The sequence below is a fragment of the Coccidioides posadasii genome, chromosome 3 (genome assembly GCF_018416015.2).
Source record: "Coccidioides posadasii str. Silveira chromosome 3, complete sequence".
In the NCBI taxonomy this organism is placed as follows: Eukaryota; Fungi; Ascomycota; class Eurotiomycetes; order Onygenales; family Onygenaceae; genus Coccidioides; species Coccidioides posadasii.
The window spans coordinates 5,848,599-5,861,074 of record NC_089409.1 but is presented as its reverse complement, the minus strand read 5'-3'; the positions used below and the strand labels follow the sequence as shown (position 1 = coordinate 5,861,074).

Here is a 12,476-nt window from a genome sequence, read left to right as displayed (position 1 = left end):
CAACAGACAAGATCTATTCAGTTTATAAAGCAGTCTTTTCTACAAGAGAAGTGTATAAATCCACAGACAGATGGATTCTTGACTCTGAAGCTGAATCCCATGTGATCTCATGTATGAATCTAGTTCAAATAGATTCAAAGAGTCATGCAACACAACTGCTTATGATGAATGGTTTGAAATCAGTTACCAGAGAATTTGGCATAGCCAGTATCCAAACTGACAACAGAGAATTAAGCATTGAAGGGGTTAGAATTGTGTCTGGCCTCCAGATTAATCTTATAAGCTTTGAGAAGCTTATACAAGACAGCTTTACAGTAGAACAGCTTTATATTAACAGAGAACATATTTTCCTACTAGAATCAGCAGATAAAATACAGAGCTTTGAAGCTGTGCTTAACAAGAATGACATTCTAGTTCTATAAACATCTAGAATATGCAATTTACTGGCATACATGTTTCCAGTATCTATAAAACTTCTAGAGCCCTGCTATGTAACAGTAACTCTGGAGAATAAAGATAGAGATGATGCACTTTTGGCACTGAATTATCTGATAAAGATGCCAGAAATCAAGAAGAATATGATGGCCAATTGGTATAAATACTGAAGGCATCTCAACACCCATGATATAGCTATTCTAGCTAGAGATTCAAGAATGACAATGTAAATAAAGAGAGTAAAGAAGCTAGAGTTCTGTAAAATCTGTGCTAAAGTTAAGCAAGCTTGCAACCTATTTGAACCTAGAACATGCTCTACAAAGTCTGAAGCTAAAATTTTTATTAATATTGCAGGTGGTGGCTGTATTCTATTTACAGACTTTAATTCTCCAAGCTATAGTGAAGTGAAGTATTTTCTACTTATAACAGATAATATCATACAATACAGATGAATCTATCTTCTGAAAAAGTGGATAGAAGCTCCAGAAACTCTAAAGAACTGGATCAATATAATTAAAGTGTCTACTAAATAAAAGATTGGCACTATACTATTCAATAAAGCTCTCAAATTAACAAGTCAACAACTGGCTGAATTCTACAGAAGCAAGAGTATACAACAGCAGATTACATGCTTATATACATTTCAACAAGATAGAATAAGTAAACAAGAAATACAACTTCTTTGCAAGCAAACAAGAAGTGTACTTATAGACTCAGAACTATCTAATAAGTTATGAGGTGAAGCTCTTGCCACAGTCTCTATAATGATAAATCTATTGTCTATCTCAGTATCTCTATATAGATGCAAGAACATGAAGCTGTTAACACTCTTTAAAGTCTGAATGAATCACCAATCTTATTGCAGATGGGTTTATAGATGGGGATGTGACATTTATATGAAGATTTTGAATGAATTCTCAAAGCTTCAATCTAGATTCAAGAAGAACAAATTTGTAGAATATCATGGCATGCATATCTACAGGCTTTGGGACCCAGAAACAAACAGTATAATAATCTTGTGAAATGTTATATTTGATGAGAAATTGGATCAAATCCCTACAAATTCACTAACTAAAGCTGAATACATTGAACTTCTGAAGAAGTATGATTACATAGATTCATTGAATAGCTGGCAACACAAGCTACTAGCTTATCTTGTGAAGAAGAAGCCAGAAATCATGAAGAAGCTTGCAGATAGCAAATTAGAGACTTTAGAGTCTATATATCTGAATGAAGAACAAGTAATTCTCTTGAATACTATAAAGAAAGAAGAGACAAATAAAGCTGAGCTTCCAGTGCTCAGTACACATACAGATATACTAAAATCTATTACTGAAGTCAAATGCTCTGAAGAGTGACTTTATTGAAAGAAGACTCTAGATATTGAAGTCTTCAAATTATAAGAGAAAGACATCTGAATTCTAGTCAAGAAGAAACCCCAAATGCAGATTCTTTCTGACAAATAAGTATTCAATAGAAAGCTCAATAATACAGATAACACAGTACAATTCAAAGCTTATTAAGTTATATATGGATTTGAACAGCAAGAAGACATTCACTACAAGAAAATTTACACAGTAGTTATTAGTGAATCTACAACAAGAGTCTTCTTTACTATCTCAACAGTCAAGAACTGAAAGATTAGAGTTTTTGATTTTGTGACAGCCTTTCTAAATGGAACTCTTCCAGAGGATAAACATGTATATATTCAACTATTCACTGGATTCAAGCACAGGCAGAGTAATCTAGTAGGGCTCTTACACCAGGGACTCTACAGGTTGAAGCAAGCTGCTAGACTTTAGTATCAAGCAGTTACTGACTATCTGAAATCTCTAGAATTCCAGATCTCTTCATACAATATAGGGTTACTCTATCACAAGAGGAAGCAGATCTACCTAACTCTACACATCAATAACTGCTATATAATGGGACCTAATGAAGCCAAAATAGAATAGCTCATCAAGAAGCTTCAGGAATGCTTTGAGATCAAGAAGATTATGAAACAAGATTGTTATCTAGGCATGCAGGTTCAAAAGCAGTCAAATGAAGATCTTTTTGTGAATCAGAAATAATATATTGAGAATCTACTGACTGAATATAAAATGGAAGACTGTAAATCTTCCAAAATGCCAATAAAGAAAAAAATAAGCATCAAATTTGTGTCAGATCAGACTCTTAAAGATAAAGTTGACAAGCAGACTACATCTACAAATTACAGAAAAGATCTGAGCTCTCTACAGTTTCTAGTTACATGTACAAGACTGGATATTGCATTCACAGTTAATTATCTGATGAGATTCAACAGTAGATTCAATAGAGAAAGCTGGGTGGTGTTCAAGCAGATTCTACACTATCTCAAGAACACAAAATTAAAAGAAATAGTCTTCAAAAGAAATATGGATTCTGAAGACTTGAAACTGGCAGCCAGTTCAGATTCTGACTGGACTGGAGCTGACTCTGTGTACAAATCCACCAGCAGCTACATTATTACCATGAACAGAGCTTGTAAGGATTCGCCGCGAACCCCTTACACGGACGAACAGCACCTGTGAAGGCCAGAGGCCTCAGCTCGCGAGCTGCTGGGAGTTGCATGTGTCCTCGCGAGGCACTAAGTCATGTGCTCGCGAGCACACATAAAAGGCCGTCACTGTGCAAACCCCTTGCTGGGAGTCAGTGGCAATCTTGTTTACAAGTTGTACATAGTTGCCAGAATACAGACCTTTTACCTAGCGTACTCTTTTCCATGTATATTCCTCCTAGAGATTCATTGTCACGCTGATCCACACGTACGATCCTCACAGAGCTCCAATATTATAGAGATCACAGTGCCAGATGTTTGTCTTAAAATCAATAACCAAAGCAGAGTATTTGGCAGCTAGTAAAGCTGCTTATGAACTAGTTTGGATCAACAACCTGTTGATAGATGCTGGGATAATTAGTAAAGGCTCAGCAAAGCTAAGAAGCTCAAAATTAAGTGTTGACAACAAGAGAGTGGTTGACTTAGCCAAAGCTGAAGCTATAATATGAAGAGCACATTATATTGAGATTCAGTACCATATGCTAAGAGACTGGATTCAAAAGAATGAAATCTTAATTGAGCATGTTGGAACTGATGCAAATACAGCTGACAGACTCACAAAGGCTCTTGCAATGGATCTCTATGCTCAATTTGTAAGTGTGATAGGGGTGACAAGTTGATACAGAAAAATATGAAGGTTTATTAGTAAAGCCAGCAAAAATACAGTATTGTGGTGAAATGGAGCTAAGTCTAAAGAAGAAATAAATCTGGATTCTGTAATTAATTTTTATTGCAGATTTGAGAGATTTGGAAGCTTTGGATCTTTGTGGCTCTTGCTCACTGCTGGAGCTCATTGCATGGGGGGGTGTTAGGTAATCCAACCAGCACCTCGCTCACGTGACCCACATAGATTAGCCGAGATTCCCCTTTAGGTAGCTTAGTGAATAACAAGCATACAAGTCCTCCATCAGAACCACCTTGGAAAAGATACTCCGTACATACAAATCTCAACTTTTTGCTCTCTTATATCTCAACAACATTGTTGAATGTAGGCCTTAGAATTTATATGTAGAGTACTCTGTATATACGGAGTAGACACCTAGTAAACAGTCTTATCAATTTTATTTATTTAACTCTATTATTTGTAAAGATACTTTGATACATGCCAGTAAAAAGATAATAAAATACTATAACTTAAGAAATAATTATTATATTTAGATAACTAATTCTTATACTTTACAAAGTTTATTATAACTGTATAGTATCTTCTTCATTTTATAATGATCAGACATAAACTTGTTAAGATAAGAGAGCAAAAAGTTGAATGTATATTTTGGTGGTTCGCTCGGTGGTTTGGTTCGCTCGGGGGCGGATTACGTTAGTTACCTAAATGTATTATTAATCATCCTTCTCTTCCAGAAAACTTCGAGCGCTGGTCTTCTATCCTCAATAGCAAACATCCAGAGCCAGAAACAAGACTTGGGATTCTGGTAAATTCGGGCCTTGTAAAGCTGAAGTTCAACCATTTTTGTGAGAAGCCGCGCGAATCAGCATTTCTAAAAAGGGGAAAAGGAAAAGGGAAGAAAGAGAGATGGAGCGTATGCTGCTGCTCTCTCCTCCATCGCTCGCCGCCCGCCCAGAGAGGTTGAACACAATCCTCAGCTCTCACAGTCGATATGCCACTGATCTCCAGATGCTTGATCGCGTAGCGGCCGGCCTTGTGTCGCTACCGCAATCTACCTATGATATTGTCATGCTTTTAACAGATGTTGATGGGTTGGGAACAGGCTCGACCTCCGCGATGGGTCGCGGGGTCATCCAATCCGTCGTACGTGCGCTCCGCCCAGGGGGAAAATTTAAAAGGGAAAACGGGACTTTCCCATCGACGGAATGTCCAGACAACACCGAACTTATGCTTGCGGGGCTGGTGTTCGATGATACTGGCGGTCTATTAAAGCCGGACTTTGGCCCTGAAAACATTGTGCCACTTAAACTTGGAAAAAGAAAACCCGTCCACTCAGTTTCGAGCAATGGCACAGGTACTAGTGGACCTCATGTCAACATGCAATTATCGACTGGGTCCATGCTGAAAGGACAAACCACGACCATCAAAGGAGTAGGTTTCGTCGATTTTACCGACGATCCATCTCTTTCCGAAGCCGATATCTATAGCGGGCAGACGGATGACGAACTCATTGATGAGGAGACACTTTTGGATGGAGAAGACATGGGGCGACCAATTATTCAACGTGAGTTTGGTCTGCTTTATAGATATAATCTCTTATGGCAATGCTAACATGCTTTCAATCCAGCACCAGAATGCCGCCCAAAAGCTGGGAAACGTCGAAGGGCTTGTAAGGATTGCACCTGTGGACTTGCAGAAAGACTGCGTGAAGAGGATAAGGCTGCACGCGCCAAAGCAGATGCTACTTTGGAAACTATGAAACTAGCCCCTAAAGAGCTGGCGGAAGTTGACTTCACAGTCCAGGGCAAGCTGGGGAGCTGTGGGAATTGTGCTCTTGGCGATGCTTTTCGGTGTGATGGATGCCCATATATTGGCCTCCCTCCATTCAAACCTGGCGAGGAGGTCAGACTTTTGAGTAATGATGTCCAGCTTTGAACTCGCAGTGTACTCGGGAGCATGATCAGGCATTGTTCCCCGTACCTCTCTTGTCCACGATGTAAATGTATGCCTTCGCATTCATGTTAGTTGCCTGAATTGCCTCGTGTCTTCATGATCTGAAATTGCTTCGATTTTGCTTCTGTGGTTTAACCTACCCATGAGAGGCCTCACTTGTCTGACATTTTGAATTTATCTAAGACTAAGAGTATGAATAGAGGCCATGTCATTGGTTACATGCATATAACCATACACGCGATGGTGTAGAGTATGAACTTGGCGGCTTAATCACATCACAAGGACTTTCATCGCCTCGATTTGGAATGAGGTATCTAGAAATTAGGAGAATTATGGTTAGGAAAGGTCAGGGTATGAGAAATATGAAATAATTATTCGGGTGCCCAGAAGTTCCCGTTCCCTCTTAGATGGTCCAAATAGAGAGTTACCTCACCCTGTACAGAGTACTCCCGGATGGTTGGATGCCATGGGTCTGACTGCGCTAATCCTATTTAATTTTAGATATGGTAGGCCGAGGGCAGCGAGACTTTGCCCGAGGGAGGCGAATGAGCGTGGTGTGGTTGGAGCATCGCAAGTCATGCCCCAAAAGAAAACTCAGCAACACATTTTCATCCTTCACCTAGTTGGGACTCGCAGAACAAATTCTACTTCATTGACCCAGAAGGGGGCAAATCTACAATAGAAAAGAAACGAATATCAATTGCTTTAGATATCAACCATGTCCTTCTCAACACTTGTCCAAGACATCGCATACAGAGACTCCCATCCCGATGACCGCAGCTCAATCTTGTCGAGAGGAGGCAGGACTCGATCCCATGCCAGCACGGCCGCGACCAGCGTAAGCATTTCCGGCGACATCTCGAGCCAGTTACATGCTGGCTACAGCCATCCACTGAACCGCATCTGGCAAGCTGAGAGGCAATTAACCAAGGTCAGTAATGTACCATTTTTTTTGTTTCCCACCGGTTTCGCTAGATCGCAACTAACCGAGCACTGCTCACCCAAGTCTATGCTTATTTACCCCCTCTTCATAACCGATGTTCCTGATGAAGAAACTCCTATCCCATCCCTACCAAATCAATACCGTCGTGGAATTAACCGTCTCGTTCCCTTTCTCACCCCCCTGGTAAAGAAGGGCCTTCGTTCAGTTATCCTTTTTGGGGTCCCTCTTGCCCCTAACGCCAAGGATGCTCTCGGTACAGCAGCGGATGACCCGGCAGGCCCAGTTATTCAAACCATTCGCCTCCTTCGCGCACAATTTCCTCAGCTCTACATCGTAACTGATGTCTGTCTGTGTGAATACACTTCTCATGGCCATTGCGGGATTCTGCGAGAGGACGGCACGTTGAACAATGCTCTATCCATTGATCGAATTTCCGACGTGGCCCTAGCATATGCAGAAGCTGGAGCGCATTGCGTTGCTCCTTCCGACATGAATGATGGTCGGGTCCGTGCCATCAAACTCAAACTAATCGAAGCTGGCATTGCGCATCGCGTGCTCCTCATGTCCTACAGTGCTAAATTTAGTGGATGTCTATATGGACCGTTCCGCGATGCGGCAGGATCAGCTCCTACTTCTGGCGACCGTAAATGTTACCAACTACCACCTGGTGGCCGGGGTCTCGCCCGTCGTGCAATTCAGAGAGATATAGCCGAGGGTGCAGATATTATCATGGTGAAACCGGCAGGTAGTTACCTCGACATCATTAGTGACGCCAAGGAACTAGGTAGGGACATGCCCGTTGCGGCATATCAGGTCAGCGGTGAATATGCGATGATTCATGCGGGTGCTAAAGCCGGTGTGTTTGATCTGAAATCAATGGCAACAGAAAGTACAGAGGGCATTCTGCGCGCCGGTGCCGGCATCGTGGTGAGCTACTTCACACCAGAATTTTTGGACTGGCTCAGTTCCTGAACAATGCTATGAGATACCAAGGAGATGGAGCTTAGGGGAGTATTAATTTTACTGCCCTAGAGCTTGAACATCCCTAATGCTTTTCTGGTTTGCCAGAAACCCCCAGTACATCGTGGAGGCTGTCATTATCCGCTTCGAATAGGAGTGACCGCAATCTTAGTCCTACTTTGCCATTTGATCTGCACAACACTCAGCTACATGGTCAAAAATGTACCCGGGATCTTGACTTGTGTAACTTAAGAATTATCATACCTAATGTAGGGTTTCAATGAGGTCTATGTAGACCATATTCGCATCATATGCTGACTAAATATGATGATTCATCTATACGGTTAGAAAAGAACAATTGCGACAGCAAAATAACCAATAGGCAAATAAAAGGCGATATATCTAATGTGCGGCCATCCAAACGGTGAATATGTTGATACTACAGACATACAGATCATAGATGCAACTACTCCGGGACCAGCCCTCCCATGACAATTAGGAATTGAAAACAAGAGGAAAAAAAAAAAAAAGAGGTAGGATGTGAGTTAGGACATTATCAAACGGCACAGCAACAGGAACAAAAGGAAAGGAAAGGAAAAGAGCAAGGCAAAAATATATAGATCCGCAGTGTTGACAGTAAGATAGGTTCGATCAACCTTTTTGGGCTGCGTAGAGTTCCAAATGTAGAAACCCAAACACGCAACAGGAGAATCAAATAACGAGAATCAAACATAATACACCGCTGAGGCTGTTTTTTTTCGCATCAGAACATGAGTATCGTAGCAAACAAATACGCTCACGGATAATTGGGTTTTAGACCTTGAAAGCCATAGGGCAAAATTTGAGACCTGACAACTTCACCAGGAGCAATATACGCCCCTCTTCCCAGTGTCACACCCGGCAGAATCGTGCATCCAGCGCCAATCCAGCAATCTTCTGCAATAACAACCGGGCGTCCTTGGTAACGGCTTTGCGAGCCTTTACGCTCTTGCATACTACCAATAGCCATCGAACTAAGAATGGTCACATTGGGACCTATCCACGTATGCGCACCGACGGTAATAGTGCAGTCATCCGCGAAGAAGCAGTTTTCAGATATCAGAACATCCTCCCCAATATTAATGTTATAGCCGTAATGGCAATTAAAAGGGGCTTCCACCACGGCACCGGGACCTAAAGATCCAACCAGATTCGAAGAAACGCTTTCGGTTTGCCCCTCTGAGGAAGGTATCAAAACTTCGTTCAATAGCCGAGTACGCTCGATGGCACTAATGCCATAGATCGGGTTACCGGCATTGGCGAACCGCCAAAGGGCAGCTTTGCAGCGTTCCCGATCCTTGATCAGTTGAGGATCGAAAGGTCGATACTGTTCGCCGCTGAGCATCTTCTCCTTTTCTGTCTTTCCGCTAGATTCAAACGTAATATGAGGTTCCATGTTCAGAGCCATTCGTGCTTGGGCAGAGTAGTTGGCAGGGTCAATACGAGGAGGGCCCGACCTTTGTTCCATTGTCGTCTGAAATACGGCCATTCCTGGCTTAGCGTGTGTACTATGAGTTAGTTCACAAGATGAATGCACAACCGGATATTCCGACTTAGACTTGTCGGCGCGGGACATTTCCTTCAATCCTGAACTCTCTCGGAATTCAGGTTTTGGTGGTCCGTCTGGAAGATAAGCCGTTGGCCCCTGAGCAGTCCAAGAATTTTTAAGCCATGAGTTTCTCGAACCGGGCCCCGGAGGGCTACTAATGTATTGCGTTGCCGCCCGATCGGCTTCATCAACAGGGACTGGTCGAGATTTACTACCATCTGGGAGCATTGTCGCCTGAATCCTCGCGTCATGGCGCTGAGGGCTCATTTCGTGCGTGTATGGGTGAGCGACCTCTGGATAATTTCCTTTTGATTGCAAAGGAACAGGCCCTTTAGGGTTTGCGGGTTTCTGCCAAGTGCTACGGACAGAATACCCTTCACAAGGAAAATTGCCGCGAATGCAATTATTACCTGAAAGTTTGATTAAAAATCTATGGCAAAATAGTTTCTGTACGTGGTGGATCGATAAAGCCAGTGTAACTTACACGCAGGGTGCTGCTCATCACACTTCTTCTTTCGCCTACGGCACGTCATACAACCCGTTTTGGTTCTATTACTGAACACCCTCTTCCTTTTAGGGCCGGGCTGCGTAGCAGGTGTTTGAGATTGCGCTTGCGACTTGCTTTGAGGTTGGGTTTGGGTTTTGTTTGGAGGTTGAATTTGGTGATGCGGTTTATCTTGATCATCTGGTTGGTTCGTGGCATGAGTAGCCAATTGAGCCTGATTTGGGCCTGTGGTTTCATCCGGGTGCCCGTTTGGTACAGGATCCCAGGCTTTCGAAGCGACATTGTTGTCTTGCACATCCCGCTGGAGAGCTTCTGCGACCTGTGCATCAGAAGACTCAGCAGGGGGGGCTGACTGTTCTCCATGCGTTGTAGACCGTGAATCGCGGCTATCCCAGCTAGGGCGATGAGAAATAATGTTGGTTTCATCTGTTGGGTCGGCAGAGGAGTATTGTCGCTGCATAGTCTTCACCGCGGGCTCGGATTCAGGGGTAGTGGCCGGCTTTCCCATGCCGTTCGTATCTAGCGAACGTGCCTGCACCGTTACGCTATCATCCGCTTTAGAGTTGGGACTTCTGGGATTACTTTGAGTATGATTATTGGTCGATGGCGAAGGATGCCTATCACTAGAATCAGATCTCTTCCGTTTGTTTCGATTTAGGCTGGCGGAGCACGCATCAGAGGTCCTGAGGTTTTCGATTTGATCGTGATTCACTTTTTCCGATAAGCTATCCATTAACAGTTCGTTCTGCGCGGGTGAAATCTTTTGATGGTCACTTCCAGGTCGGCTTTCGACAGATCTTTCACATTCATGGCTGCGGTCAACCAGCGGTTGGAGGTCCGAAGAGCTGTGTAAGAGCGAAGGAGGATCTCTGCCGTTGACGGCAGTAAACCGAGACGGGCTTTGCTCTATACTTGGGTCTCTTGTCGAATCATGGTTTCCATTAGCCACCGTTGGGGCCGCCACAGCCGACATTGCCACTGTTGTTTTATATCTGAGTCTAATCTAACCGCGCAGTGTAACGGAGACTTTAACAAGGCCCCTCTATGCCAATGCGGATTAGAATCGGTTGCGCGGACCGGGCCTTTAGGGACAAGGAGCTGGTCTGTAGCGGATAATGGAGCCGGACAAGCCTTATCACTTTTCAGTGAGGCCTGGCAGTGGATTTATGGTAGACGCATACGATCGAAGCTGAAGTGGTATCAATCATGCATAAATCACAAGATTCCAACCGCCGCGGTGAGGAAACAGTTCGGCAGCTAAGATAGAGAGGCAATGGCGCCGACCAGAAGGTGGATATGAACTATGGCGGGCTTAGTGGGTTAACCAAGGACTTAGAACGGACAGTTAAAAATATAGAAGCGATCCTTGAGAAGGCAGTAGATTAGGCATAAATGGGTTAAGGATCAAGGTAAGGGAAGAACGTTTTGGATGAAAGCAAAGTGTGTATGTATTGAAGGTATGACGATGGAGCTTTTAGTCTTCGGGGTATCACTGATCTCCTGCTCTAAGCTATGGGTTGGCTAGAGATTGAGTGTCTCGAAAGGAAACGGAAAGCGACGTAGATTAAGTGACGGTGGAATGGGACTGGAAACAATCGAGTGGGAAAGGGAGAGAAACAAGAGGGAGAGGGGAGTTGGAGTTCGGGTGGGCGATTAAAACCACCTATTATTATGAAGACGACAAGGCGAAGCAGAGCTGAGTTAAACTAAATTAGGCTTGGAGTCGACGGTTAGAATTTAGTCCCAAGGGAAACTGGGAAAATCAGCGACAAGAGCGAAAGAGGTGAACTGCTCCTCTCAAGACAACGAATCACCGACTATAGGTACTCCGTAGCTTTGGCCCCCTCAGTCTCTTATCCCGTATTTCGAGTCGATGGTCATGCCATAACCGATTAGATGAGATATTCTCTCGACTCCTCAAGGTGCGACAGGTCCTTGAATGAGAGGCGGGGGTCTGCGAATGGTTGAATCAGACCTCCAGCCTAACCGCCCTTAACCCAGCGAAATTGAGCGATCAGACGAAACTTAGGGCGGCTGGGCGGGTGGGAAGGGCGTTTGTATCGTTTCGTTTCGGCTGTCGCTTGCGTTGCGATTGGATTAGAACTGTATTATTGGTTTGCGCCTGTTTGGCCTGAAAGAAGGTTGTAACCCTGGTGGTCCGGAAGCTGTTTTGCCTTCACGCTCACACGCATTGGTATTATTCAGTACTGACCTGTATTTTTTCTTACATGAAAGTGTAATTCATGATCCTGATGCATGTTCTTTTGCGTCCCTGTCCAAAAAAAAAAAAAAAAAAAAAAAAAAAAAAATATATATATATATATTATACAAGAGCTGAAAAAACCACAGGTCAAATAATGACAACTTGTTGAGACTGCTTTTTTAACAACACAAGTTGAATTACACCAGCCACTTAGATGGACATATCACGCACCTGAGCACTCCTGAAATTCAAAGGTTGTCAACTCGGTACAGCGTACTGTCAAAGATACATGGTACCTGCCAGCACATACGGGGTACAAATAACCAACCTTCTTTACTCGTACAAATGTATGTACGGTGTATGCACAGGCGGAGGCCAGCCAGCTAACTAAGCGGCGGCTGGCATCAGCTTGTTCATCTGGAGTTAACCTCTCAACTCTGTGGACTTTTTGTCCCAGCCAAACACTGCAGATCGCACATGGCAGGCAACGACAATAAAAATAGCAGTTAACTCGGGACTCCGTCCTCCGTACTCCGTACTCCGTAGGCGCTGCAGAATGTTAAACCGCCTAGCGCGGGGCTCATTTTCTGGCCAGCCAGTTCAAATTGAAATGCCTTCTCGTCTTCTTGACAGGGATGGACGGTCGAAAATACCGCCGCAAAGTCAGCGACCACCAAAATCCTGAC

The 12,476-nt window shown here is 43.6% G+C and overlaps 3 protein-coding genes across 3 annotated transcripts; 2 read left to right on the top strand and 1 right to left on the bottom strand.

Moving 5' to 3' along the window:
- The first annotated feature begins 4,404 nt into the window (after positions 1 to 4,404).
- Positions 4,405 to 5,685, top strand: DRE2 (electron carrier). Its single transcript, XM_003070303.2, has 2 exons — positions 4,405 to 5,202; positions 5,266 to 5,685. Exons 1-2 carry the CDS (start codon positions 4,545 to 4,547, stop codon positions 5,571 to 5,573), a joined length of 966 nt encoding a protein of 321 aa, XP_003070349.1. The 5' UTR covers positions 4,405 to 4,544; the 3' UTR covers positions 5,574 to 5,685.
- Positions 5,686 to 6,213: 528 nt separating this feature from the next.
- On the top strand, positions 6,214 to 7,803 carry HEM2 (Aminolevulinate dehydratase). Its single transcript, XM_003070302.2, has 2 exons — positions 6,214 to 6,522; positions 6,598 to 7,803. The coding sequence occupies exons 1-2, from the start codon at positions 6,310 to 6,312 to the stop codon at positions 7,504 to 7,506; spliced, it is 1,122 nt and encodes a 373-aa protein (XP_003070348.1). The 5' UTR covers positions 6,214 to 6,309; the 3' UTR covers positions 7,507 to 7,803.
- A 487-nt stretch (positions 7,804 to 8,290) lies between these two features.
- Positions 8,291 to 11,209, bottom strand: CAS91 (Maltose acetyltransferase; the record flags this gene model as incomplete). Its single annotated transcript, XM_003070301.2, has 2 exons — positions 9,567 to 11,209; positions 8,291 to 9,492 (listed from the first exon to the last, which is right to left on the bottom strand). Exons 1-2 carry the CDS (start codon positions 10,558 to 10,560, stop codon positions 8,291 to 8,293), a joined length of 2,196 nt encoding a protein of 731 aa, XP_003070347.1. The 5' UTR covers positions 10,561 to 11,209.
- Positions 11,210 to 12,476: the final 1,267 nt, after the last annotated feature.

Bases quoted from the DNA above. Each gene is read 5' to 3' on its own strand.
- DRE2 (XM_003070303.2), top strand. From the start codon at position 4,545: ATGGAGCGTATGCTGCTGCTCTCTCCTCCATCGCTCGCCGCCCGCCCA. The intron at 5,203-5,265 runs GTGAGTTTGGTC...CTTTCAATCCAG, and splicing joins GGGGCGACCAATTATTCAAC to CACCAGAATGCCGCCCAAAA.
- HEM2 (XM_003070302.2), top strand. From the start codon at position 6,310: ATGTCCTTCTCAACACTTGTCCAAGACATCGCATACAGAGACTCCCAT. The intron at 6,523-6,597 runs GTCAGTAATGTA...TGCTCACCCAAG, and splicing joins CTGAGAGGCAATTAACCAAG to TCTATGCTTATTTACCCCCT.